Source organism: Vidua macroura, chromosome 1, assembly GCF_024509145.1.
Source record: "Vidua macroura isolate BioBank_ID:100142 chromosome 1, ASM2450914v1, whole genome shotgun sequence".
Taxonomy (NCBI): Eukaryota; Metazoa; Chordata; class Aves; order Passeriformes; family Viduidae; genus Vidua; species Vidua macroura.
In genome coordinates this window covers 104,636,956-104,663,309 of record NC_071571.1, presented here as the reverse complement: position 1 = coordinate 104,663,309, position 26,354 = coordinate 104,636,956, and the positions used below count along the sequence as shown (strand labels likewise).

General features: G+C 39.9%; 1 protein-coding gene across 23 annotated transcripts in view; it reads right to left on the bottom strand.

Annotated features, from left to right (window-relative positions):
* Positions 1-2,794: 2,794 nt before the first annotated feature.
* The window catches only part of EPB41L3 (erythrocyte membrane protein band 4.1 like 3), a 97,112-nt gene continuing 73,552 nt past the window's right edge, over positions 2,795-26,354 (bottom strand). For 3 of the 23 annotated variants that reach the window (XM_053973889.1, XM_053973903.1, XM_053973897.1), the window contains exons 13-26: positions 23,504-24,070; positions 19,439-19,492; positions 17,575-17,610; positions 17,342-17,407; positions 16,675-16,866; positions 13,428-13,502; positions 12,922-13,023; positions 10,813-10,935; positions 9,902-10,294; positions 8,696-8,827; positions 8,183-8,281; positions 7,015-7,095; positions 6,632-6,748; positions 2,795-5,398 (exon numbers count right to left, since the gene is read on the bottom strand). In XM_053973889.1, coding sequence (XP_053829864.1) covers positions 6,638-6,748; positions 7,015-7,095; positions 8,183-8,281; positions 8,696-8,827; positions 9,902-10,294; positions 10,813-10,935; positions 12,922-13,023; positions 13,428-13,502; positions 16,675-16,866; positions 17,342-17,407; positions 17,575-17,610; positions 19,439-19,492; positions 23,504-24,070 — 2,031 coding nt within the window. In that variant the 3' untranslated portion in view covers positions 2,795-5,398; positions 6,632-6,637. The remainder of the gene's footprint in view (positions 5,399-6,631; positions 6,749-7,014; positions 7,096-8,182; positions 8,282-8,695; positions 8,828-9,901; positions 10,295-10,812; positions 10,936-12,921; positions 13,024-13,427; positions 13,503-16,674; positions 16,867-17,341; positions 17,408-17,574; positions 17,611-19,438; positions 19,493-23,503; positions 24,071-26,354) is intronic. The other 20 variants (XM_053973985.1, XM_053973990.1, XM_053973941.1 and 17 more) reach the window with 15 other exon arrangements.

The following is a 26,354-nucleotide window of genomic DNA, read 5'->3' as shown; positions in this document are numbered from 1 at the left end:
ATCACACAGGTATTCAAGTCAGTAATTTATTTCTATGATATCAGGCCACATGTTGCAGTGTTTTTGTGTTGTTCCCTTTTTATAGAATGATATGTCAAAACGTACCTGTACTGACATCTCATCTGATTGCAGGAAAAAAATCTTGTTACATGTCAATCACCAGATGGCATTTTGAATGGAAAGAAACAAACCAAAACAAAAATATTTTGTTTAATGTATATTCAAGGATGATTTCATCAAGATACTCTTAGAACAAATACTGTTCTGTGTAAACGTATATGTTAGTCTGGTAGCTTAGGATTTAGGAGCTCTAAAGATGAGTGGTTAAATTGTCACCACCTCTGTGACTATATAAAATGATTCACATCTATCTAAGTTGTATATTGATTGGACTACAGGAATATAAATGCCTTTAGAAGCCTTCATATGCCAAATGCATCAACATGTTTTCTGTTTGGCCAGAAAACCAGTATGTCTGAGAAACAGCCTCCTAAATCCACTGAGAAAGGACACCTGGGCTAGAAAGACCCTTGATTTAAGGAAATATTGTATTAGCTGGACTTTTCCTACTGGAAAAGGCTTCAAAAGTTCTTAATTATTTGCTTTGTATACTCAGATATATTGCTTTGTTTCTTTGCATTTTTGTAGTGTTTATGATACACCTTCCCTGAGCCCTTTAATGTGCTTTGTCTAATCTTGTATCTTTACACTATAGCCACCCAGGATTATCCACCAAATAACACATGGCCAGTACTTTATATGTGCACTGTAAGGCAATGCTTGTGTGGAAACACAACCTCTGGGTTGTAATTCAGGCAGCTTGAAAGCTGCACATGTTCTGGGGTCTGCTTTTTTGCAGCTCCTATTAGTTGACATTGCCCAAGCTTTGGTTATGCACAGAAGTTAAGAGTCATGGTACACCTCACCACAGCAGACAACAAAGATACTTCTAGAAAATGGAAAAGAAATTCCTAGCCAAACTCTGGACAAAAAAAACCCCACCCCACCCAAGAATGAAAGGTTTGTAATTTAAATTTTGTACTGGAGAAAGTAGAGCTGGTAGACTGTAGAGATAAAAATCTAATGTATTTAAAAATGAAAACAATATCCAGTCTCAGAACTCTTTCTCATTTTTCTTTTCCCTTTTATGTCACTGTAGTCATGCTCAAAGACAGGCCATTAATTCCGCTTACAGTGAGTGATGGTCATTTCAGCTACAAGGGTGAGGTCACTGATTTATGGAGGTTATAGATGAATTTGGGAACATGAGATAATGGAAGAAAGTTGAGTGACTTTTTTTTGTGTAATTTGAGCACACTGGTTTCCCTTTAAACAAGGATATTTGAAATTCTGCTCCAGAAGCCCTTACAGGAACCATTAGTTCCAGCTGAGGAGCAAGACTGATGTTGAACAGGAGTCAGAAAAAAGGGTGGAGGTGGAAACAAAAGGCATAAACCAGACTAATATACAGTCTGAACAGGGTCTAACATTGCAAGGTAATGGAATTATCTAGTTACAGATAGTGAATACAGAAACGTATGGAAAATATATTTATAGAAAAACTAACAACAATATGTTCCATTGTTTATCTATATGTAAATCCTTGAGATGCACCTACAAGATGCATAAGTAAAAATAGTCATTTTAAGTATGACCGAGTTTTAATTAGGAAGGCTTGTATTTTGTGTTGCTCTGAGGCACTGGAGCAACCACGGGCAGACTTTGCTGATGTGGCATAACATTAGTGACAAAAGACACAGAAACCCACTATTGGCAGTGTAAGCCTTTGGAATCTATTGATTTAAGAAAAGTCCTTATTTTTCTTTCTTTAAAAATAACGTAAGAAATGGAGTTAAGTGTTTCTCATAGCCATCCACTTGTCCACCCATAGTCCATCCATAGTACCTCAAACCACCACTGTACCTTGGGATCTATATAGGACTGCAGGAAATCTCAGCATTTAATAACTAGGAAACATTATTAAAAATAATGATTTGATTCCTAGTTCTGAAGAATCTCGACCATTATTGTTCCGGTATAAAAAAGGGGAATGCATTTCTTTATCTCATCCTTATTACCTGTGAAGTTGTAAAGGTGAAGCTTGTAAATGGGTTTTCTGATCTTAACTGACAGAACTGTTCTGTTGTAAGGAAAGAAACCTGCAGCAAGACTTGCCAGTGTGATTGCCAAACTGAAGCCTGGACTCAATGTCCAATTTATATGCCATGAAGAACTATTTATTATCATTTTTGTGGATACAAATTGTTGTACAGATGAAGCACATCATCTCACCAGCTGCCTAAATCTTCTCTGGGAAGAAATAAAGCTAAGCTGTTAAACCCTTGCTTTGATCTAGTATATGGATTTAGAAGCTCATTAAATGTTTTTTATATTTGCTTGAGCACAGAAACACCATTACTTGCCATTTGTGATGAGACAGCCTCAAAAAACTTCAGGGGCATAAATGTTAAGGGATTCCAAGCAGCCTTAAAAAATGTCAGTGTGATGTATTCACTCTTTCTGTATGTGAAATGGTCACTATTGCTGTGGTCACTGGCTATGCCCATTCTTGTCTGGTGTGCAAAGTCCTTAGCACAACAGCTCAGAGTAGTCAGTTCTCTCAGGATTGAGCTGGGATTCCAGCTGTAGCAAGGAAGGCTGCCTCCTGTGCTAGTGTCTGTGCTGGCAACACTGCCCACAAGTAATACACTACGATGGTTTGTTTTCCAGGCTGGTTTATGTCAAGAAGCCAGACAAAGACCAACGATAAATGAGAAGAGACGGAGACAAAAGATGATTGGTAGAAACAGGCAGGTGCTCTTTATTTCATGTGGCACAGCATTAGGCAGACAACCCAAGAAACAGTTTCTAACAAAAACCAAAGCTATCACTTCCAGGAACCATCCTCCAAACAAGGGTCTACTACCAACAGTGGCACTGAGATGTCCTTGCCTGTCCACTCTTATCTCCTCATAGTTTATATGTGCTTAGGCAGTATCTTAGTGGTGAGTGTCCTTTCCAAGGAGACTAACTTCCTACAATGCAATATCTTTAGACAGCATACATACTGTGCAGGATCACCAGAGTACAGTCTCCTCAAGCCATGCTAAAATATAATGCTAACTCTGGAGAGAAGGCAGTGCGATCACCTTGTGTCTCTCTGAGGTAATACAATGCTGTTTCTTAGCTGACAACATGAGGGGCACCTGAAGGAGGATCAATATGGCTTCAGAGTCTATTTTTAAACTCCTGATGCAGTAGCGAGGACCTGGTGTGCCATTGGCCAAGACAGGGTGAGGACCTCCTCCACTCCTGACAGCCGCTGGGCACCAGTGGCACCAGAGAGCTGAGCCTACTATCACTCAGGGGGATGAGAACAGAGATGGACTTGGACTAGGAGGAGGAGGAGGAGAGGGCCATCAAAGATCACAACAGATCGTCAGCTTTGCGACGGTCCTTAGGTGAGAGGTAACAATGCTGGCGATGCAGGGAGGGGCTACATCATTAGCACTCCAGATTTAAAGGCATGAAGAATGGCTGGAGGAAGGAAGATGTTTTGGAGACTAAGGGCAAAGCTTTAAAAGCCTTGGGATATTACTTTTAATTATTATCTACAGGTTATTCTCTCTATATATACTATTTTTCTTTCTAAATTATGAAAATAAACATTTATTAACAAGTCACTGGGTCAAATCCTGCTCTCCACTGAAGGCAAATCCATTGACTTCAATGGGAGGGAGCCCCGTGTAAACAACGAAGGGCAAATTTGGCCCTTTATGTCCTGAAAAGTCTGCTTGTACCCACTGCCTTTCAATCCTGCAAGGAAATACAGATTGAAGGGTGAACTAATCATTACAAATTTCTCTTAAACGACCAGGGGAGTGTCAGTGAGATGCAGCACAGGAGTGGGAAAAAAAAAAAAAAAAAGGAACCAGTAAGTAATACTGTTTTAAAGAGAATTTTATCCATGTTTCAGAGCCAAAGTACAAAAAGAGAGTGGATCTGGATCAAGCGCTACTGGCCTTTACTTTCTAAGCAACAACAAAATTCTTCATTTAGCTTTGGTGAAATGTTACACAACCAGAGAAAACAGAAGGAACCAAACAGTCCTTTTCCTTTGCAAATGTCATACGCCCAAAGGTGAACACTGTCATGCCTTTGGATTCTCTGCTAACTCCCACTGTCTGCACTGTGCAGTGTCAGCCACTGAAGACAAAACACATCTACTGTGCACATGAGTGAAACCTGTGGTGTCTTACAAACATAACATTTTGATGTTTTGAATACTAAAGACCACTAGGTGCTTTTAGACACAGAACAATACGATTTCAGATGCATTTACCACTTTTATTTCACTATGCAGAAACATACATTCACCATGTGTTGTGATGCAGCTGACAGTGTAATGGACGCTATCCCTTCAGTGGGTATTAGAGCTGGACACTAGCGAGTTTTCAGTGGACGTTCTGTACAGGTTAAGGCTTGACTCAGAACTAGATAGTAAATGCTGGCCAGATTCTCAAACAGATTTTTTTTTTTCCTCTGAGAACAAAAGGGAAATCAATAGAAAACCATCACAGTTATTTCAGATTAATAATTTTCTAAAGCTGCAAACTAAGTAAAATACAGATTTTTTTTTTTCTCCAAAATAACTACATATAATTTACAAGGTTAGGATCTGTGAAGGGTGACTGGAAGCTGACTCTGAACAATGCTGACAAAAATCATTAAAGTTAATATACTAAAATCATTACTACCTCATAAGGTATTCAGTCAGGTATACAAAGCACAATTTGTAAGCATTTATATGTTTTGATAAGAGTAAAGATTCATCATTGTTTATCGGGCAGTAATAAAACCAGATGAAACAAATATAAGATTCAAGTTGTTTACTGAATAAACTGTGTTATTGGCACATCTAATGTGTGGTAAAACATTATACACAGTACCTATACAGCTTCTAGCATTTTCGGGGTAATTTTCATTTACAATATCTGTAAACAAAAGGCTTGCCACCTAACAAATCTTAATTTGTTTAGACTTTCAGAAACTGTGAAAGGCATGAACTGTTTATGTGTTACATGAGATCACTGTTTATATTGTTTATGAACGTGCAGGTAAAGCTGAAAACTTAGACATTTTAAGAAAATTAAAAATGCTGCTTTTCTGTAATTTTATTGTTGCTTCATGCAATATTGTTTAACTGCTGCTGATTCAGATTGCTTTCTATGGGAAGGTATCTCTGCCAGTTTCTTTATTAACGGTCAAGATCAATTCTTCTGTACTGAAATTTTCCATAGACAGATACAAGTCAGTCAGGTTGGAACTGAGACTCCGTATAGGTTCTCGTATTCCTACTGATATGCATGTCTGGATTCATATGCATTCTAGGTTATTCCTGCAGAAAAGAGAACTGAGTTAATTATTCAAAGGAACTACTCTCTTGCAAAAGAGATTCTGTCAATTTGTTCATATAAGAAAAGCTGCTTCAAAATGGCATATCCCACTATAAGCAACTTGGACCAAATCCAAAGTCCACTGATGCTAATGGAAAGAATTGGTGACATCAATAGACTATTAAGCAAGCCACACTGAGCTGTCTCTGAAACAATTAGCAGAATACCACAAGAATCACAGCTACTCACTCCTTAGTGACTGGTTCCATCTTCCAAATAAATAACTGACACTGAAATTCAGTTTTCTTTAGGGTCTGTATATCCAAAAGCAGGAGAGCCATAGAGCTTCAAAAGGTGCTGTGCATTATACTCTGTTACTTACACCAAGTGCTAGGGAATACATATTGTTTTAAGAATAAAATGCTGCTATCGATTCAACAAATCTGACAAGCAGCTTTTTCTTCCCCTTCTGCATACAGCATTCAAAGCAATTTATGCAATGGTGCTGGCATTAAGAGCTTTTGCATAGCAGGTTAGTATGCATGACAGTTTTCTGCACACAGAATAAATATGGGAATATTGAGACGTCTGTTTAGCCAGGCACTACTGGAGAGCATGCCTTTACTGAGAAAAAGCTAGACGCAAGGAAAGCTGCATTATCATCTCGTCCTGATAAACAATGCTGCTTTAAAACATTAAATGCTCTTTCAAGTACAAGAAAGCCAAGACACCCAAATACCAACAAACTAATTTACTGCATTTAAAAGCAAATTGGACTATAACTTTGCAAGTTGGGAATTGAAGCATAACTTTTAACATATCTGTGCAACACATTTAAAAAGCAGCTGTAGGTTTTTCCCTTGGCATTTTTAAACAAAAATGCACACCTTTAAGAACAAATTGGTTTTGTTCTTAAATGACACAAAAGCAGACAACAGATTTTTTATGACTTCAGAAGTAGAAAATTAGGCTATAACAAAGCATGGACAATGAGGACTTTTCAGAGAGCCAACAAAAGCAAATGAGTAGTTTCTCTTTCTCCAGCTGGCACTGTTTAAGGAAGGCAGATATCTTGAGCTGAATGTGGTTTACTTTCAAATATCAGAACTGATAACCGGCAACTTGAAAATGCCAGTGAGAGAAAGTGAAGAGTTAAAGGTGAAATATGGTAGGAAAACAACATCTGCAACATGCCAGCCCAGTAAATGCCTAGGAAAATCATCTGGTCCTCTTACCTGTGGTCAATCCTCCCCATCTTCTGGTGTGATTTCTGTCTCTTTATGTACCACTACTTTGGTCACTGACATGTCAGGGTGCTGCTCTTTGGCTTCTTTAATTGCCTGAGCCAGCGCCTATCCCAAGGAAACCACAGAAGGGCAAAAACAAAAAGGAGGTGGAACATGCATGATCAGTAGCAAGGTGGAGAGATTTATGACATATTACACAATTTACAAATGAGGAAAATGATTAAAATATGAAATATACCATCACTGATTTAACTATTATTCCAGCTTAATTTGAGGCATGCCAGTATGAATAATATCTGTCAAAGCAATGTTTAGATATGTTCTCTTTGGCAGTCTTCAGGGTAGCCTTTTTAACAGTTTGTAGATTTTACCTGATCATGATCAATATCTGCATCTCCTGTGATGACTATTCGTTTTTCAATTCTTGTCTCTGAGATGCCTCCTTTCACAGTCTAGATGGGAGGGACAAAAATGCATATCAGTAACTTACTTTAGAGTGCTGCTACTCATCCCCAGATGATCAGTGCAGGAACCCTGTCAGGACTGGACCACAACAGCTCAAATAGCTTGTGCAGAGGGGACAACCCTGTATGGCAAGTGAGCAGCTCTGGAGTTGGCCCGAATGCTCTGAATGGACTAATGACCTCCAGATGTCCTTCCAACAGGTAATTTTATAATTCTAGTTAATCTGCACATGCATCAAGAGAGATGTTTGTATGTTAAAAATTACTAACTTGTCTCATGAAAAACAGAATGGAAATACAGACAGCCCCATATTCAGACCTATTTAAGTCCAACTGCTCGTTTCAGAATGGCATATGGGGTGGCATGGCCTTTGTATGGCTCATCTACTAATGGGAGAACTTCACTGCAGAAGATGAAGTCCTGTTCTCAGTGAATATTGGTAGGAGAGCTGTTACAGCACTACGAGAGTTTCTATTTAGGGAGGAACTGTTATTTAATGCTACTTTAGAACCGGGAAGACACAGCATGGTTTGTCTGTGCAGATGAGCTTTCAGTCTGGCTGTGGGCAAGTTCCTCAGGGTACTATCCAGAACACAGCTGAGGTGTTGGAGCTGACTGAATGCCCTGTTATGGCTACAGGACATAGATTCACTATGTGCTTTCAACACTGTGCATTGCTAATATCTCAGGGCTGAAAGGCATAGTCATGTCAATGGAACCTCATGTTCAGACAAGTTATTCCTTCCAGGCTACCATATGATTCCAATGTGGTTATACTCTTTCCAGTTCCAGGTAGCATTTGCAGCTAAATAAAGTGTTTCTGTACAGCAAGATTTTGTGCTTGCATAGACATACCCTAAGGCTTTATTATTCATGTCAAGTCATTGGATGATGTGTTAATCAAATCAGCATAGCCAAAGACAGGTGAATAAAGACAAGTATTTATGGTAAATGTACGACATTTTGTCAAAAGAGTATCAAAATGCGTTCCCTTTCTAAAATAAATCATAGAACCAAAGCTAAGATAGCATACACCCTGGTGAGAAAGGAGCTCCCTGTTTTCTGAGGACTCACTTTGGTGATGTGTGTAGTAGTTGTAGTGCTGGTGGTTTCAGATGTGATAGTTTGTGCACTCATCAATACACCTGGTTCAGAGTCAGCACTGCAATCCACCTAGAAACCAGAAGAGAAAACCAGTCACTGAAAAAATGCTCCTGAGCACAGGGAAGCAAAAACTGGACTATTAAAATCCCCTATTTCTACAGTTCTTCATAAAGTTCTTATGGTAGGGGAAAACTGCTATTAGGCCAACCATATGTCAGTATTTGTGCATCTGGAGGCTGTCCTTCCCCTCTGGAAGCACAGATGAGCAGATAGCGCTTTTAAATCTGCAGTTTCATCAATGCTCTTGAAAGGCCCTACACCAGGATGTAATAGTGGCCCTCAGGTAAGTTATTCTTATGTACATTCTCCTCATACTAATATTTAATACTAGTTCACACTAAAGCATACACTTAAAGATGGGTGAAGAAATGGGTTCCTTAAAGGCAAATTAAATTAGACCATGTCTTTTGCAGAATTTCTTACCTGAGAAGACTCATATGTAATGGTTTTTGTTTCTGTATGGACTACTGGCACTTCCTTTGTTGAAATTTCAAGGGTTTCCCCACCAGCAGGAACACTGCTGAAACTTATAGTCTCAGTCTTCACGACTGGCGACTGCATGAACAAAAAAGAACGAATTGGAAAAGAACGAATTGGAACAATTAGCAAAGCTTATGCATTTCTCAGAACTTTTTTTTTTTTTTTTTTTTTTTTGCTTGGGGCAAAAAAAGAATAATTAAAAAGTGTTCTGCATGAAACAAAAAAAAAAAAAAAAAAAGAGAAAATTCTCTTCATTACAGTGGTACATTCATGTATATAATGCTGGCGACATTTAGCACTTCCCTGGATTTTACAAAAACAAAGACCAAAATGCTCAAAATACTACAAGAGGCAATGATCACAACTTGAAAAACGGGAGGTTCCCTGAGAATGTCAGGGAACACTTTTTCCACTCTGAGAGTGACTGAACACTGGCACAGGTTGCCCAAGGATATTGTGGAATGTCTTTCCTTGAAGTTACTCAGAAGAAGCTCTCTGGACATGGTCCTGGGCAGCACCTCACTCTGGATGTCCCTGCCTGATCACGGGATTGGAGCAGATGACCTCCAGAGGGTCCTTCCAGCCTCAACTGTTCTGAAAATCTGTGATTCTACATTTTCTTAGAATGACAAGAGAATGAATTCTGTGCAGGCTTAGGCTTTTTATCTCTGAGGAAAAATCCCTGCACAAAACAGGTCTTGAAATTCTATTAATGGGGCTAAGATAAAGAACCTAGTCTGTTTAAGATATAGTACACTTATTTATAATTGCACCAAGAATGGAAAAAACAATCTATTTCCGGTCTTTGAGGATATGTGAACTTTGCCAGCCTTGATAGGCTTTCCCAAACAGAATGCCAGCTGATCTTGTTATCTGTTGCATAAAATGCCATGAAATTTGGTATTTCTCTGCAGCATAAAAAGCAGTTTCAAGTAAAGCATGCATGACATTTTGCTAATGATGGAAACCAGCAACAAGCCTTGCAGGTGACATGCAAGGAGGAAATAAGAGGAGAAAAAACCTGCTTCCTGTAAAAGTGCAATCATACAAGCTGGAAGCACTTTACTTTCAATGACAGGAATTAACTTAGCCTACTATTGCCTACATTCACAATTCAGCACAGACATGACTAATTTAACAAGAAGTTACCTCAAAATGAGGTTTTCTTTCCAAAGACTCTGAAAGTTGGACTGTTGTTCTGTGCTCCTCTGCCTGCTCACACGAAGCAGCGGCAGCGACTCCTTCCTGTTTGGTTAGGGCTTTCCCAGCCTCCTCCCTTTTTTCCTCCTTCGCCCCCTCAGTCCCAGCAGAGCCCTCCTTCCCTTTCACGCCGGCAGCCACCGCCGACGCTGCCTCAGCCTGGGCATCCAGCGTAAGTCCGGCCACTTTAGCAGGATCCCCGCCTGCATGCACCTCCATCCCATGTCTCTCCTTGACAACTACAGTCTCCTGTACAACCTTCTGCACTGTATCCTGATCCAGTTGAACTGCTTGCTTCATGTCACTGGAAGTTATCTCCTGAGACGTTGTCGTCTCTATTCTCTGCAGGGAAGGAGGAAAAAAACTCTCAGCATCAGAAGCAGACACTATTTGCAGTAGTGCCCAAGCTTAATGTCCTGTGAACATAAATTTAAAAAAACGGGCATTATATTTTGCCAAGTTATTTCTCCCACATTGCATGGATATTTGTTCTCAGGATGTTATCAACATAGCAGAAATGGAAAACAAAGCAAGAAGCAAAATTTTTAAAAGTGAAGAGAAATTTTGATGTTGGTGTTCTTCTCATTGGTATTTTTGTGTGAGTTTTACAAAGGCAAAATACAGCACCCCGCAAAATGACCAAAATAAAATGAAATGAAAGAAAAGCTGGTTGTTGACTTTTTTTTTTCTTTTCCTTTTTGGTGAAGTTTCTGTTGTGGTCCATTGAATCAAAAGAAAACACACATGAATACATGCATTAGTTATACAGTTCCATATTGTGCAAAAAATCACGAAATAATAGAAAAGCAAAAGTAATTGGTGCATGGTTATGACATCAATGGAGGGAATCAAGCAGACACCTGAGCCCAGGTATGGGAAGTAGAAGTAACCCCTCCTATGAACTCAGTTGGTTTTCTGGCGGACTCTATTAAAGTGAAGATATCTGAACCATCCAAGGTTTTTTCACTGGTGGACTGTTTAGTCTAAATAGACAAAGAAATGTAGAGTCATACACAGAAAAAAGGCAGACCCATATGCACAGACATATTAATTGCCAAAACCAGAGGCAGAGACAGAGGAAAAGGAGAGAAGGTTGCAGGGGCACGGAGAGGTTGGAAACAGGAAAAGAATGGGAAAATAAATCAGAGCGAATTCATAATGGCTGTAGTAAGCAATAGTTACAAAGCATAGTTGTTAGCATTGGCGTTTTGCTGGTTTAAGCAAACATTTTTTTTTCCTTTTATTAACAAGCCACAGCAGCAATACTGAATTTCAGTACATAAACCAGAAAGGTTGAAAGCCTTATATAATGTCTGCTTCAGACTGTGAGACGGATTCAAAGTATGAGAGAAAAAAAATAAGCTGGGTTGGCTGCTGTCAACATAAAGCCAGGCAGCAAGAGAACTCAAAGCTAGGGTGGTGTGAAGGGATTGCCTAAAAGAAGTCATGCTTTTATCTTTAAATCGTGGCGTGAAGTCAAAGCCACTTGTTACCACTACTTTTGATGCAGACGACTCAGTAACATAGTGAGCAGTAGCAATGGTAAATGGCTGTTCTCTGGAATATCTCCACTCAGACAGGCTCTTATCTGTCCGGGCAAACGCCCCTGCTTTTACAGCTTCTCTGCCAAGACGCTTTTCTGCTTTGCCAAGCTGTAAGCTTTCCAGTGTACCAAGTAACTGCAAATCCTGGTCCATCCTTAGTGTCTTTTTCAAACTCTCCTCTTCAGGACTCTGCAACTGAGATTCTGCTTCCTTTATGGGTGTCAGAGAGTCAGACAGCTTTCTTCTCGCGCTCTGCACATCAGACGCCCGCCTGGCTTTCTCATCAGTGACAGGCTTGAGGATTTCATACTTGGCCACTATTGGAGCGATCGTCACAGATTCTTGAACTTCCCTTTCCAGTTTCTGCAAAGTTTCTCCTGAAGGCTGTACTGCTTTCTCGCCCTCTTTAGCTTTACTTGTCATGGTTACAATTTTCCCAGATACGGTATCATAGGACTTTCCTAGTGTGAACATTTTCTGCTTATTCTCCTCATTGGATTGTATTTCACTTTCCAAGTCCTCAAAGCTCTGCATTAGAATGGTACTGGATTTTAATATCTCAGGTGGAAAGGCAGTTTTACTGCTCACAGTCACTACTTTGTATGCCAGATTTTTTTCCGATTCACCATCAACTACCTCAGAGGGTATTTTGTCTATAATAACCCAATCCTCAGTGCCCTATATTTGAGATATAAAAGCTAAATTAGAATATCTGCAGGTTTATCTGTACTTCAGGAGCACTAAATTATGAAGACTTTTAAGAAATCATGTTGCTTCTTCTGAAAGCATATAGTAAGTTCTAGCATTGTACCTCTCTGTGCAGTTATCAAGCAAATAAACAGAATCACCTTAGGCAAAATATGATTTCTTTGCATATTTTCTCTCTTCAGAGGCCCATATAACATGGACCCAAAAATATTACTTTTGCCACACTATTTCTGTATTTGTTTGAAGCAAAATAGCAGGTCAGCACATAATTTTAATGGTGATTGGAATCAACCTGGGCTTAAAAATCACATATTGCAGTGCTTCACAAACTACAGTCAAAAACAAATTACAAAAATAGGGCAAATAAGCCCATTCACCTGTACCCTAGTTGTCACAAACATGCTGTTAATAACATTTTAGAATAGTACTCTTCTGTATGTAGCCTGCACTGAATTTCCTTGTTTTCGTTAGAACATCAATGCCCTTCAGGATTGTTTAAACGGAGAAGCACAACACAGCAAACTGCATAAACTAAGCATACTACTAAAAATTCTGAATGAAACTTAATTGCAGCATCTTTTTTCCTCCTCATGCAAATGTGCTATGTGATTTGCTTTGACTATGCAATCAGCATCCCGTTATTTGACTTTAAGACCGTAACCTCTGTATTTAACTAAGAAAATGATGTAGCTTAAAATCAAATGAATTAAAAATAACCTCTAGGGATGATGGGATAGTTTTCTGGATAATGATTTGATGAGAAGTAACCAAAGTGCCAGCAGATTCTCCTTCCTGCAGCTTCTTCTCTATCACACTTGGCTAATAGAAAAACCAATAAAAATACCATCACTCAGCATAATCTAAATTCAGTTGACAATATAAAGGAAACACATTCTCGTGACAGAAGTGCCTCATTCACCGTAACGTTCTCAGTGAGGTTTATGCTGGAAATGCATGCAAACTGCAAACAACATCCAAACAGCACCGTGCAAGTGGATTTCTAAGTAGCAGAGAAATTGGTCTCCATTAGAAAGCCATAAGCTCTGGAGATGACCTGTTCTTTAGAATTTGGTCTCCAGATTATATCTCTGCCTGGAACTTATTAAATAATAACAATTAAAAAATATGAAAAGGGAGGGCTTGGAAAGGAAAAAAGATAATAAAATAATAAATCATTGCCATCCTTTCTGACTGCATTTCAATGAAGTATTGTTTGTTTTTACCTGCATTTCAAGGCATGTAGTACCTCCCTTCTGCAAAAATATGAGTTTTTCTGATTTTTCTGTTTCTTCTTTGGTCTAATGTCAGGGGAATAAATGATTTTAGTAAATGGAGGGTATAAAGTCCACTATACTTCACAGTAGCTCACATTTCTCTATAAATAATTAATCTCATGGAAAATTAGGAAACAGAACTAAAGAGAATCATTTTGCAGCACAGAGGTTTCCAATGAGAAGTGAAATCAGTGTCTCTCTATGGTGAATGCAAAGGAGACATGAGTATACAAATGGTATGCACAAGTGTAGCACAAAGCCCACTAAACTGAGTAAGACCCAGGTGTGGATGCACTGTGATTCATTTAACTGGGGCTGATGCCAGCTCACACAGCTTCTACCAATAGCCCAGAATAGGCCCCTCCACCTTCACTCTGGGCAAGGCTCTCTCCTGAGTTTGCAGCCCTCTCTGCTGATGCAGGCAGAAGGTGTGCCCAGCCATGATTTCAGCTCTCCCTTTTTCCCTGCTGGTGTTAGAAGTCTTAGGAGCACCTCTCCTACAGAGGATGCTAACAGTTGTTTTATTATCCTGTAGTGTGACACCAAAATCTCCTCACTTTTATCTCATCAGCGCTTTCCCAGTGCTATGAGAATAGTAAGAGTATCTCTCTATCTTGGACAACTGGGAAAATGTTAAATGGAGTAAGACTCATTTTCCCAAGGCTTTTGAGCCCACCTTCTGGGCTGGCCACTGTTGTCATTTGGCCAGAGAAAGTAAGCCCCTGCCAAGCAAAATGGATTTCTTGCCAAACCCTTTCTAGTGACTTCAGTAACTACTATACTCAATAGATATGCCAATGGAAGTCCTATGACTGGTATGATAAAAGGGTACATATCCTCAAGAGGAAAGATAGAAATTTAAAGATAAATATGACACTAGAAAGGGGTAAATAGTTCAACTCCCTGACTGTGAGGAGTTGCACAACTCCTTTATTCCTAAAGTGTTGGCTTCATCCAATTCAGGTCAGATTAAACATTATCAAGGACTTTGTCAATATGATGGCTTTCACGTTCTACAGCTATCTGGTTACCATCATGGAAAATATTTAAAACTATATTTTTCATTACTAAGGAAAACCAAATTATTTCCCCATCTGTTCTAAGAAATCAAGTGGCGACCAGTGGCTTAAAGTCACACTGACCAAACACTCAGGTGCCACATGCTCGAAGATCACATTTTGAAAAGATGTATTTTTTCTTCTGTTCTTGTTTTATTATAAGAAGGAGCTACAGGTAACAGCACTGAACATATTTTTAAAGTGGATAATGTGTAACTTCTTTGACTAGCAGAAGGCACTACAACATCTTGACTGCCTCTGCATTTCTTAGTAGACATAACAGTGCTGATTTTGACCTATGGATGGCTTCAGCTTTTTCCTGAAAAAATCCCCTCTCATCAGGACATGTGAAGTGAAACCATCTCACTTACTGGGACCAAAGGAATGGCCAGGTGTTATCTACAGCAGAAGTCGCCTCAGAGTTAGGCTCTGATAGCTCAAGTCCGCTCTTAATTTTCCACAGAATACCTTCACTTGTATGAGGTTCGTGAAACAGATGTGTTACTTAGATGCATGTATAATTCTTGCCCTTTTCCTTTCCAAATGAATGGTTAAATTCAAATGTGTTTCCTCAGGGTGAAGACCACATAGCTGTGTAATACTTTGATACTGCTTGTGTGTTTTAATTAAAACTGTTTATTACATTCCTAAAGTAATAAAGATATTAAACAAATAGGGTGGTGCTAAGTTTGCTTCCCCTGTCAGGCTCAGCTAACCACCCTTTCCAACAGTTCCTTACATATTTATTATGATAAATGCATCCTGTTCGTTGTGCTTACAATTTTACTTTTTAGAAGGATAAATCTTTCTTTTCAACTACAATCAAACCAACCTGCTTGTGCGGTCTGTTATGATTCCTGAACAAGGCAGTAGGAGCAACACTAAAACTCCTCTGTGCTCCCCTTAAAAAGGAAGCTTTGAGCACTAAGCCTGCATTTTTACATATTTTAATCCAACATGACTGCCACAGTAATGCACATCTGGTGCCAGCATCAGCCACTGGCTGTAATGTGGGAGAGGAGGAGGTGAGACCCCTTTCCTTCGCAATATCCCTTTCCCTATGAAGAGAAGCTGCATGCCTCCGGGGATGCCCTTCCCCAGAGTTATGGGTCTGCACCACCAGCCTCTGAGGTGAGAAAGTAGAACACTCTTTCAATGTACACTTTCCAGACAATTTTTACTGAGTTCCCTATAACATTACATCCCCCAGTGCTGTGGGCACAGAAACAAATCTCATGACCATTTACTGGTTTTTAATGCTAAAACCAAGAGGAACCCATAAAGATAATTCCTGTGAGACAGAAACCAGATATCCATTCATAATAGAATAAAAAAAAAACCTTTCGGGCAGACCACACAAGCTTATTTCTTTTTGTTCCACTGGACTTAAGCCAAGACTCTGCACTATGTATTTTATTGCAACACAAATGTTTCCTTGCTATCTCTACATGTCCTTATCTACCTACAGATCAAGTAAACACCAGCTTTTAAACTGGCAAGTTTCTTACAAGCACTTCAAGACTGCACAGTGAGCAAGATTTTTTTCACACACGCACACTGCAGGAAAATGCAGATACTTAGCAATCTGCATTGGGTCTTCAATGACAATATCCAGCAGACTGCAGCAACCATCAGGTTCCTTATGGAACTGGCCAAGAAGGTCCAATTATCATCATTATTTCTTCCCTGTTTTCAGAGATTGAGAGCTCTGCCCTTAGTTCTGTATTTTCTTTTCAAGCTTGGCACCATAGCCCCCACCTGTCTCACTACACCACTGCTCCCAACCAGTCACCATTGTTTAAATTTTCTCTCCATCACTTTCATGGTTTCTTTCATGCATGGCTGGACTTCCTCAAGCTCACCGAACCTGTAACAATGCCCGTATTTTGCACCCTCAGAGAGACCCAGTTCTGCCACATGGCTTCCAGTGAATTTAATTCTCTATATACACATGTATTTATATATGTATATATTTATGGTATCTACTCTTTCTCCCATCTTTGCTGCCTGTGTCCTGAGAAAAGGGAGTGCCTGCAAGCAGGGATTGGCCTCTAACTACAGCCTCTAATCTAGTGAGAGCTGCTATAAGTAAAAATGCATAGACAAATACATAATGAAGCCTTTCAGCTCACGCTGACCTCTTCAGGCACTAGTGGTTCAATCATAGGAGCATCCTCCTGCCTTGCTGCAAGCCGAACAGGAGATGTGGAAAGCCTCTTCTCCCACTCATTAGACACAGTCGTTTCTGTGGAGGTTTCCAAGAAGGTGCGTTTCAACTCGCTTATATTGGTCTGATGTTTCATCAGATCTTCCTGGGTTTTGTCTAGATCCTAGACAGTTTTAAAAGAATAGAGCAGTTTGTGATACATCCTAAGCCAACCAAACTTTAGAGCCAAAACACACAACTTGGTTAGTATAGAGGGAAGTAACAGCTCAGGGAGCCGGGGAGCACAGCACTAACACAACACTCTGTGAAAATGTGGCATTTTGAAAGAGAACAGCATAGCATATCTCGTACAAGTGAGTCTAAATACACTCTTAAAGAGCCTGTCCATATTGCTATAATTTGCACCTGATAAAGAGGCTCCAAACAAACATACATATGTGCGTGGAGGCACACACATAGAGGCACACGCATATATTGATATTGATAGTAAAGGTTAGAGAAGTCATCATAATCTGAGAGAAAAAATAATCTATTGGCAGGTGGGAGTACACAGTTCATGCATCATAGTGCAGATCCACAGTTTACCACTAAAACTAACACACATGTACGTACATGCACTGGTATATACCAATACCAACCTCTAACATAAGATTACTATGTTTGACATACACATTTTCACCCTGTATTCGCTTAATCAGACTATTCTGAAAGAAGTGAAAAAGAAAGGGAAAAGTAAGGGACACAGTATTGAAAGGATACAAAATGCTGTTTCTACACATTTCTTCACAGAGAACCGACAGTAACATGCTGAAAGAGGCGAACACCTCCAACATTGATACCTGAGCAACATCTAGACCTTTTGTTTCTGTACCTGTGCCTTTAGATCTCCGTCCTCCTCTTGATCCGACTGCCAGCATGAGAAAGATTGGAAAACAACACCTTACCCACTTGTATGAATGAAGGCTTTGTGAACATTGGTGAGAGGTACACACTAGGTTAAAATCCCGTTTTCTCCTCATTAAGGGTTTAAGGAGAAGGAGTAGACACGCTGGCTTTGCACAGTTTTCCTAACTCAGAGCAAACGTCCACTTCTCAAATTTTTGTTTTGTTATCAAAGGGGTGTTAAGCATCTTCCTTTATAAATAATGCTACACTCCACATTCATAAATCTCTATTTATGGAGCAGCAGTTGCACCTTCTCACCAAGGTCGCAGCTAGACTAGGACGGAACAACAGCAAATGCTTTGGAATTCCCCAATTCCAGAATTTACACATAGGACATAATCTAGGCCACAAGCAAAGCTTTTTATAAACTCACCAAGGGCAAACAATCTGCAACATTTTCTACAGAAAGAAGCACATTTTATTTGCTTAAAATGCTATTTCCCTAACCATAGTCTCTTTCTGTACTTCTGTAATTTTATTTCATATTTAGCCTGTATACATTCTTTCACGACCTATCATCTGGAATGGCACACACATCCTATCCACTTCAGTGCACTTTTTCAAAAGCAACACCCTAAGGACTGCCTCAGCAGCCCTGTTTCCAAGGGTGCAATTTTCAGGTGGCAGATATACCATACATTCTGAAAATCAGGTATCCATAAGAAAAACTGAAATGTGCTATATCTTCTCCTCTAAATAAAGATGGCAACTAGGGATATTAATATGCATTTTTGAGTAATAAACTGAACATTTTAAATGTCACAATTTTATTATTATGTTTTACTTTCTGAAGTGCTCAAGGCCTGAAGTTATGGAGTGAAATAAGCACTTTAAAGCATCTTGTACTTCTGACTCATAATGCCCGTGCTGCTATTTTATTGTTAATTTTTCATATAGTCCTAATTAGACAAATGACTCATGGGAAAATCTGTTGATTACTTTACAACTCTGTTCAAATTTATTCTATTTACAGCCAAAGCTGAATCGTCCTGACGTGTCATACAGAAATTTTTTCCTTGATGATAATTTTAAGTCTCAAATATTAATGAGATCCTTCTAAAAACCTAGAGTAATGTTTGTAGTAAGACACTGTCTTCCATCAGATGTCAGACAAAATTCAGCTCATGTTTGCAGCTGCAACCGTATTAATTATGAAAGCATTATACGCACTTCAGTGAAGTCACATAGGGTTGAATTTGCCTGCACAGTCTATGTACCATGTTGTGGATATGAGGCTTCTTAGTGCAAGGAAAATAGAAACATTTTGCATTTCTCCTCTGAAAAGAATACCTGGACTAGTAGTGGCCATATTTGAAGATGCCATGTGAAATTACATTAAAGAAAAGACTTAGATATTTAAAATGTGAGAATATTCAGTAAATTTGAAAACAGCTTTTTATTGTCTTTTCCCCACTCTCCCACTCAGGCTTCAGAGTATAAGAGCAAACAAGCACACAAAAAACCCCAGGGCACGATCTGGCCAGCAGAACCCACCGGGTGGGCAGCAGTGGCACGGGTGATACCGCCAGTGCCCCACTAACCGCACAATGCAGAGGTCTTGCAGCTTCCAAACCAAACTCAGGAATAAGAGGAACCCATGGGGAGCACCGGAAACTCAACTCTCCTAGCAAAGCTCTCCCGCTTGCAGGCACGCACATGCACACACGTGCAGGGAGGGATCCTGAGCTGCCGTAGCAGACATGCGGTCTAGCCCCAAGGCCCAGGGTCGGGAAGAGACGAGGCTAAAAGCTCTCCCCTTGCCATAGCTGGGTGCTGGCGACTGTACAAACCTCGGTGGCAGTGGTCTCACCATCAGCCGCAGTATCCGTCTGCTCACTGTCAGTCTATTGGGTTAGACAAGTACCCGGGTCCCGAGAAGAAGGCAGGAATAAAGAATAAACCCAGCTCATCAGTACACGCAGCTCACACGGGAAACTGTTAAACTCAACATCCCTTGAACTGCATTAGCATTGCTTTTCGAACAACGCACATGTCAAAGAAGCAAAATAAAAATGCTATATTAGTAAACAGAACAGACTCAGAGGAAGACTCGAGGCGTACTGTACACAGTATATAGCTTTACTGGAACAAATTTATAAGCCAAACAAAACATTACTGGAAAAGTGTTATTTGAATAGCAGATTTTTTTTTTTCTTTAAGAAAACCAGGTAGCTTTAAAAAAAATGGGGAAAAAAAGTGACTAATATTTTCTAATCAAACTTTTCCTCCCATAATGATTTTTTACAGAAAATTATCAAATTAGTTTTTGTTCTAGCCAATATAAAGTAGTGGTTAATTTTTTATCTGGAGGGGAAAAAGACAATTAAAAAAAACAACAACAAAGCTACTTTAACAGTCATCTGACTTTCAGCCCCTCATTTGTACAGAGGTTGTTCTTGTCTCCACATTTACACACCATGAGGCTGTCTGCATTACCAAGGAGTTCAAATAACCATACCCCCAGCCCATCTACTGTCTGTCTGTGGAGTAATGGTAAGGCTCAGATCCCACTCGGTTCCAATAAAGAACAGCTGATAATTGTTAATGATAGTAAAAGGAAAGAAAACTGCCATTAAAAGAAGAAAAAAGACTTCCCATTCCATTTAAGAGTATGGATGAAATCAGGAGAAAAACAAAAGTAACTCCCCCCACCCTCCAAACACTTACTAGGTATGAGTGATAAAAATGAAACAAAGCACAGCATTGCACATACTGATCTATCCCTACTTTGCATGAAGAACATTTAAGTGGAGAACATAAGTGTCAAAGTTAAGAGAGAGTGGAGTGGAGGTTACTACAGGCTGAGAAGAGAGTTCAAAAAACTACTCTGATGTCAGGTAGGCATATGGAAAACTAGTAAGTAAAGTGCACCCTACTGCCCCAGACTGGCACATCCAAGTTGTTTTGATAGCAGTGAAAGCTCTGAAAATCCATTAGTGATTTTCTGTGGTCCTTATATAGTAACTTAGGCAGTCAATTTAAAGCAAAGACAACACATCTCATCCTCCAATCACATCAATATGAACAAGAACAAAAGAACAGCCTACTGGTGGATGGAGTATCAGTCTTAGCTTTGAATTTCCTCCAATTTTTTGCCATTTTCTGACAACTCCATTGTTTCATAAGACAATGTTTTGATTTTTTTCATAGCTTTGTTTTTTATTCTTTGACGAGTTTGTATTTTTTGTATGACAGACAGAAGAATAAACAAGCATTTTGCACTACTTGCTAAGTGCATGAATGCAAGTTACATGAAGTTTTTCAAGCCATGATCACTCTTGAGACGGACCACATTTATTTTGAAATGGAAGTGTAATGTCAAAGCAGTCTATCAGGCTGGTCCAATTGCTTTCACTAAAATGCTAGAAAATTATTTCTTTATTAACAAAGGATCTCATGTCTTTATAAAATTATAGGCAATTGTAAAGGTATGGCAATAGAAAAAAAAGTATGCATTATCACTCCTGTTTACAAAAATAAAAAGAAGCAAAGAGGAATGAATGCATCTAGGCATTTAAAAAGAATTAAAAATTGTGTCAAGGCACTGTAACACAAGTCTGGCATATAGGGTTCATTTTAAGAACTTGAAGTCAATAGAAAATTAGCTGCTAAAGTAAAAACACAGAAGGTAGTGAATTCCAAGGGTGAGATTCTGTCTTTGACTGCATGGGCTAACTCCAGATGCATATCTCAAGGGAGAACAAGCTCAACAATGTAAGGCACCAGTTCAGGATACTGGCTGTAGTCTTCTGCATCTCTGTGTGCAATCTTTTGTGAGCTGTGGGGGTGGGAAAGGTTCCTATCTCTTTTGCCATAAGTTAAATGAAATCCTAAATAAAGCGTAAAGATTGCTTTATTGCAACATACGTGTCTGCTGATAAGCCAATCAACAGCCATGGAGTCGAAGTCAACATTACTGAGTTACTTGAAATAAAGAGCTGGGGTTATCACAGAGCAGGGAATGGTGAGTTAAGGCTGAGTAAGGCAGGTCTCCTCTGGAGTGAGGACTAAGAAAGGCCAGGCTCAGCTCCAAAACGGGCTGAGGTACAGCTGAGGTGGGGCTGGCGGGCAGGCGAGGGCTGGAGCAGGACAGAAGGCAGCTTCTGCTGATGTGCTGTGGCTGCACCTCTCCTACCTTGTGATTGTAATTGCTGTGATTTGTTTTGCCAATGTAATGCAGACATGCCCGAGTTTAAGACATATTCACTTTCATGCAATATTTTGAACAAGAAATACCCCGTGGATTAGGCACAAGTCTGTGTTGTCTGCCAGGAAGCACTGCCAGAGTAATCACCTTCATAAAAGAGCGATACTAAAAAGCCTATTTTAGATGTTTTTATGCTCAATACTTCCCAACTTTACTAACAAAAAGAAGTCCACATTTCTGAAAGAGGAACAGACTAATGTATTACATAAACACTGCCTCATTATTGCCTCTAGAGCTGGAACTATATTAATGATGTTACTGCTATTAGATTAATCCAAGTGCAGAGCTAATGCAAATTGAGACCTAAATGCTGTCTCAAAATGAGGACAAGAAATAAGACAGCAGCATTTTGGATGCCTTTTATCAGAAATTGTATGTTATTATTTAGTTGTAAGGCATCACAGAGCCAAAAGCATTTAAAGACAATGTTTTTACAAGACAAATTGATGTGACTTTTGGCTTTCCATAAAAATGAAATGAAATCCTGCATCAAGTCTTACAAAACCAACAGCAGCAGATGAGAATGTTCAAGCTGGTTTATTGAAAAGAGCTACTGCAATGGACTATTGACAAGTGGCCAAGGTGGCTTTTTACATGGCTAACTGGTCTTTGATTATCTGACCTGGGTTTTTTTCTTTATATACAAAGCAAAACCGTAGTTTTGTATTTGAAGTTGAAGAAAATAGAAAATCAAGGAAAACCTGAACTCATTATTTTATTCTGTCAACAAAGAATAATCAGGCTCCAGCAAAAACTGAGATGCCAGTTACTCTGTTACTTAAGCAGATTCCTTTCCTACTTCTGGATATACCATCACATCCACAGTACCCAGAACCACTGCAGACTCCTACTGCAGCTGATTCATCTGCCCATTATGACCTTGGTGGCTTGAGGCATCAGTTTTGGCAGTGCTAATCTAACACTGCAAATGTCACGACAGCCCACATGGCAAGCTCCTGCAGCAGCTGCACAACAGCTGTCCCAATCTGACCCCTCACTGATATTCTGGATTTAACCATGGGAAAACAATTTACTCTGCAGCAGAAATGGGATCAAGGCTGAAAATCAAGACCCAGGTTTTGCTGAACCAGAAAGCCTTTTCTGGGGTTCAGTTACAGCTGTTAGCCTTTTGCAAAAAGCTGAGTCCATCTGGACTTTGAACATAGTAAAGTTGGTGAGGGTGCTCATCTTTGTTAGGTAGCTAGACATAAAAATAAATATAGATACATATTCATATATTTGCATGCTTCAGTAATTATGCAGAAAATTATACTTAATACCAACTATTTAGATAACTATTCTAACCCTGGTATAAACTGATAGAGGGAAGAAAAATGTCTTATAATTTAATGCTAGTCACTTTGCACCAACTGACACAGTTCAAGCCAAGCCTCTTCCACACAGTGTTGTGCCTAACCCTGGGCTCCAAGCTGTACTCCCAGCATGAGAAAAAAATTAAAAAGAAGAAAAAAAAAAAAAAAACAAACCAAAACCAACAACCCCCAAACCAAAAAAAACACCCTTCTAACATATCAGCACAGACAGAAATGAGGCTCTGAAAGTAGGACCACTATTGCAGCAATCTAACACTGGTTAGGACTGAAGCACTGAACACGAAAAAGAGTGTGTTCGATGCCGAGGTACACACCTCTTCCTCTGAACTGTCACTCAGGTCATTGGCAAGTGAGGCACTCAAGGAGGCCGCCTTGGGCTCCAGGTAGCAGAGGCACATAGCCAGAGGAAAGGAGAGAGTGAGGGCGTATGGCACTGAGAAAGAGGCAGAGAGCAGAAAGAAAAAAATGAAGAGGAAGCAAGGCACGAGGGAGGGGGAGCGGATGGGGAGGTAGTGCTGCACACTGGCAGGCAGGAGGTTGGTTTCGGAGAGGTTAGGGAGCGACAGGTAGCCATCATCATCCAGGAGGGAAGGAAATGACTCTGGAAGTTGCAAGGAGAAGGAAAACAGTGTTCCGCCTTTGCCAGCTTTTTGCTTGTAGCCAAAAGCCATGTCTTGCTCGGCGGAGCAAACTCGCCCCTTTCTGTCAGAGTCTGGCTCCAACTCGCTGTGTTTTGGAGCGCTCTCTTTGGGGGCCTCACAGCCTAAGGACTTGGTCCGAGTGCTCTCCTTGCATCTCCTGCGAAGCTTTGCTGAAGATACATGGGGGCCAGGCTGAAAGGATGGTGAGGAGTGGTGGGAGTCAGTGCCAAGCAAAGATGGCTGGTGACAGAGAAAGAGCAGCAAACAAGGCGCAAAAGCAAAAGGACAAAAAGAAAACTGTAATTAGTTAATTTTCTTCCGTGATGATAAATAATATATATTATATATATAAAATTATAAACAGTATTTTAACACTACAGGTTTCCACTGAATTGAATGGTGCATGTTCCCATGCCACACACCACAGGTATTAGCGAATCACGCTTCCAGCTTACAAAAGGCAACTTCTTGATTCAACATTTGTCTAGTCCTCTGCAGCACAGGATTTACATAAAAGCCTCCATGGCCACATAGGGAGTTTCAAGTGTTGCCAATTTCCACTTACTGCAAGATTGGTTTCTGATCATAAAGTTTTCAAACATGAAATACATGGGGAGCAACAAAGATTGAAACATATTTCTGGTACCAGCACTACTTGTGACAGCATTCTTGCAGTCAGGAGGAGACCTGGTGGGGGCTAAATGCTTCCCATCTATGCCTTGGACAACCTCAGCAGTAATAACTAAAACTCCAAGGACTTTAAATTCCTCGATTGCAATATTAAAAAAAAAAAAAAAAATCTAGGCCGTAAACCAAATTAAAACACATTGTTGTTTATTGGGGGGAGCAGAAATCCATTCATTAATGCTCCTGATGGAAAAAAACTGCTTGACAGATATCCCAGCAGCCAGTTCTTCAGCACAGCTCCCACCACTGGTCCCTGCTGCGCATCACCACAGCCCTGCCCTCACCTCTGCTCACTGTGAGCCTGAGCAGGTAGTGCTGGGGGCTCAGCCACTCCGAGCCATGCAACCTGCCAGCCCCTCCACGCTGCCACTTCTTCGGCCGTACACTGAAAGAAGGGAGTTGAGACTTGTGGCTCAGAAGACTCCATAATCTCTCACTTTGGGATCTGAAGGGGGGCTGAATAGAGAGAGGTCCTTGCCCCACACAGCCACATCTTCTCATAATCAAAATGTAACCCTTTACCCATACTGAAGAGGCAAAAATGCCCATAATGCTTTTGCTACAAGTTTTACCAAAATGCCAAGAATACTGGCTACCAACAAGCAGGATCTGCTTTGATATGCCACTTGTAGGGCATTCAACTGGCCTTTCAGGTCATTTGATGTCAAAAAACTGGTAGGAGGAGGGAGGTGATTCAGTGGAAATGGTGACTGTCATTTCCCATGTTCCCTGCAAGCATACACTACTTTGTCTTCAGAAGGACAAAAACTCCTGTCATCACCAAAATGTATACCCAGTACAACACATCTGCCACAACGCTGATGAATCAGAGATGTTTTGGCCAAGATCAAACAAGTGCACATAGCTGAAGTGGCTCACTGGATCCATGACCAAACCCTCAATGCCTGAGCTGTTCCATCCATACCACATCTCCCCAGAGAGCTATAACAGCCATTTCACTTTCACTCCAGGCTCCCAAAAGCAAAATTACTTTAAAGCCACAACAGCATTTGCCTCCAGTTCAAGCTGGTGTTGAACTGGAGGCAAAAAGCAGATCCAAGTTTTAAATGCCAATTTTTACTAAGCCCAAACTTTACCAGGTATATTAATGGTAGGAATGGGACATAAGCCAAGTAATTACATGGAAGAACTCCTTTCTTTCCTCTTTCATATTTCCCTTTCTCTCTTCTCTAACAATCTATCAAATCAAGGAATTTGCATTCCCAAACTAAGCAATCAGAACCAAGCCTAGCTTCAAACCACTTAGAAATGTCTTTATGGGCTTAATGTAGTAAGCTCAAGTCAAAACAATGCTGATGGACTCACAGGTTTTTGTGCGAGCTAAATACACACACAAATACAACTTCTCTTTGCTGCAAAGACAAAAATCCAAAGTAAATGTATTCTTTTCTAATTCAGACTATTTGCCTACTAACACCTTTACAGTATTAATATTTAGAATAACTTCTGGTACTTAAATACACACGGATAAAACAAAGGCAAAATATCTTAAGGAAAAGCTGCAAACATACCTAAAACATTTATATGCCCTTAAAAGGGATTTGATTTCAAGCTTGTATTGTGTTTCTTGAGACATTCTCTTTATGATGACAGACAAATCTGTTAGCAGGTCCATGTGAAAGCAGGACTGAGATCTCTGTAGGATTACGGAACTGAAGCTCTATTTATGATGGTTTAAAAAGAACTCATCTCGTGAGTGGGGGTAAAAATCAATCATTTGTGCATATATAAGTTCCATGAAATTGTCTCTTAAACTATCTCTGAGTATTTCTAGCCATATATAAGGAGTAGCTAGATGATCATCAAAATGCAACTA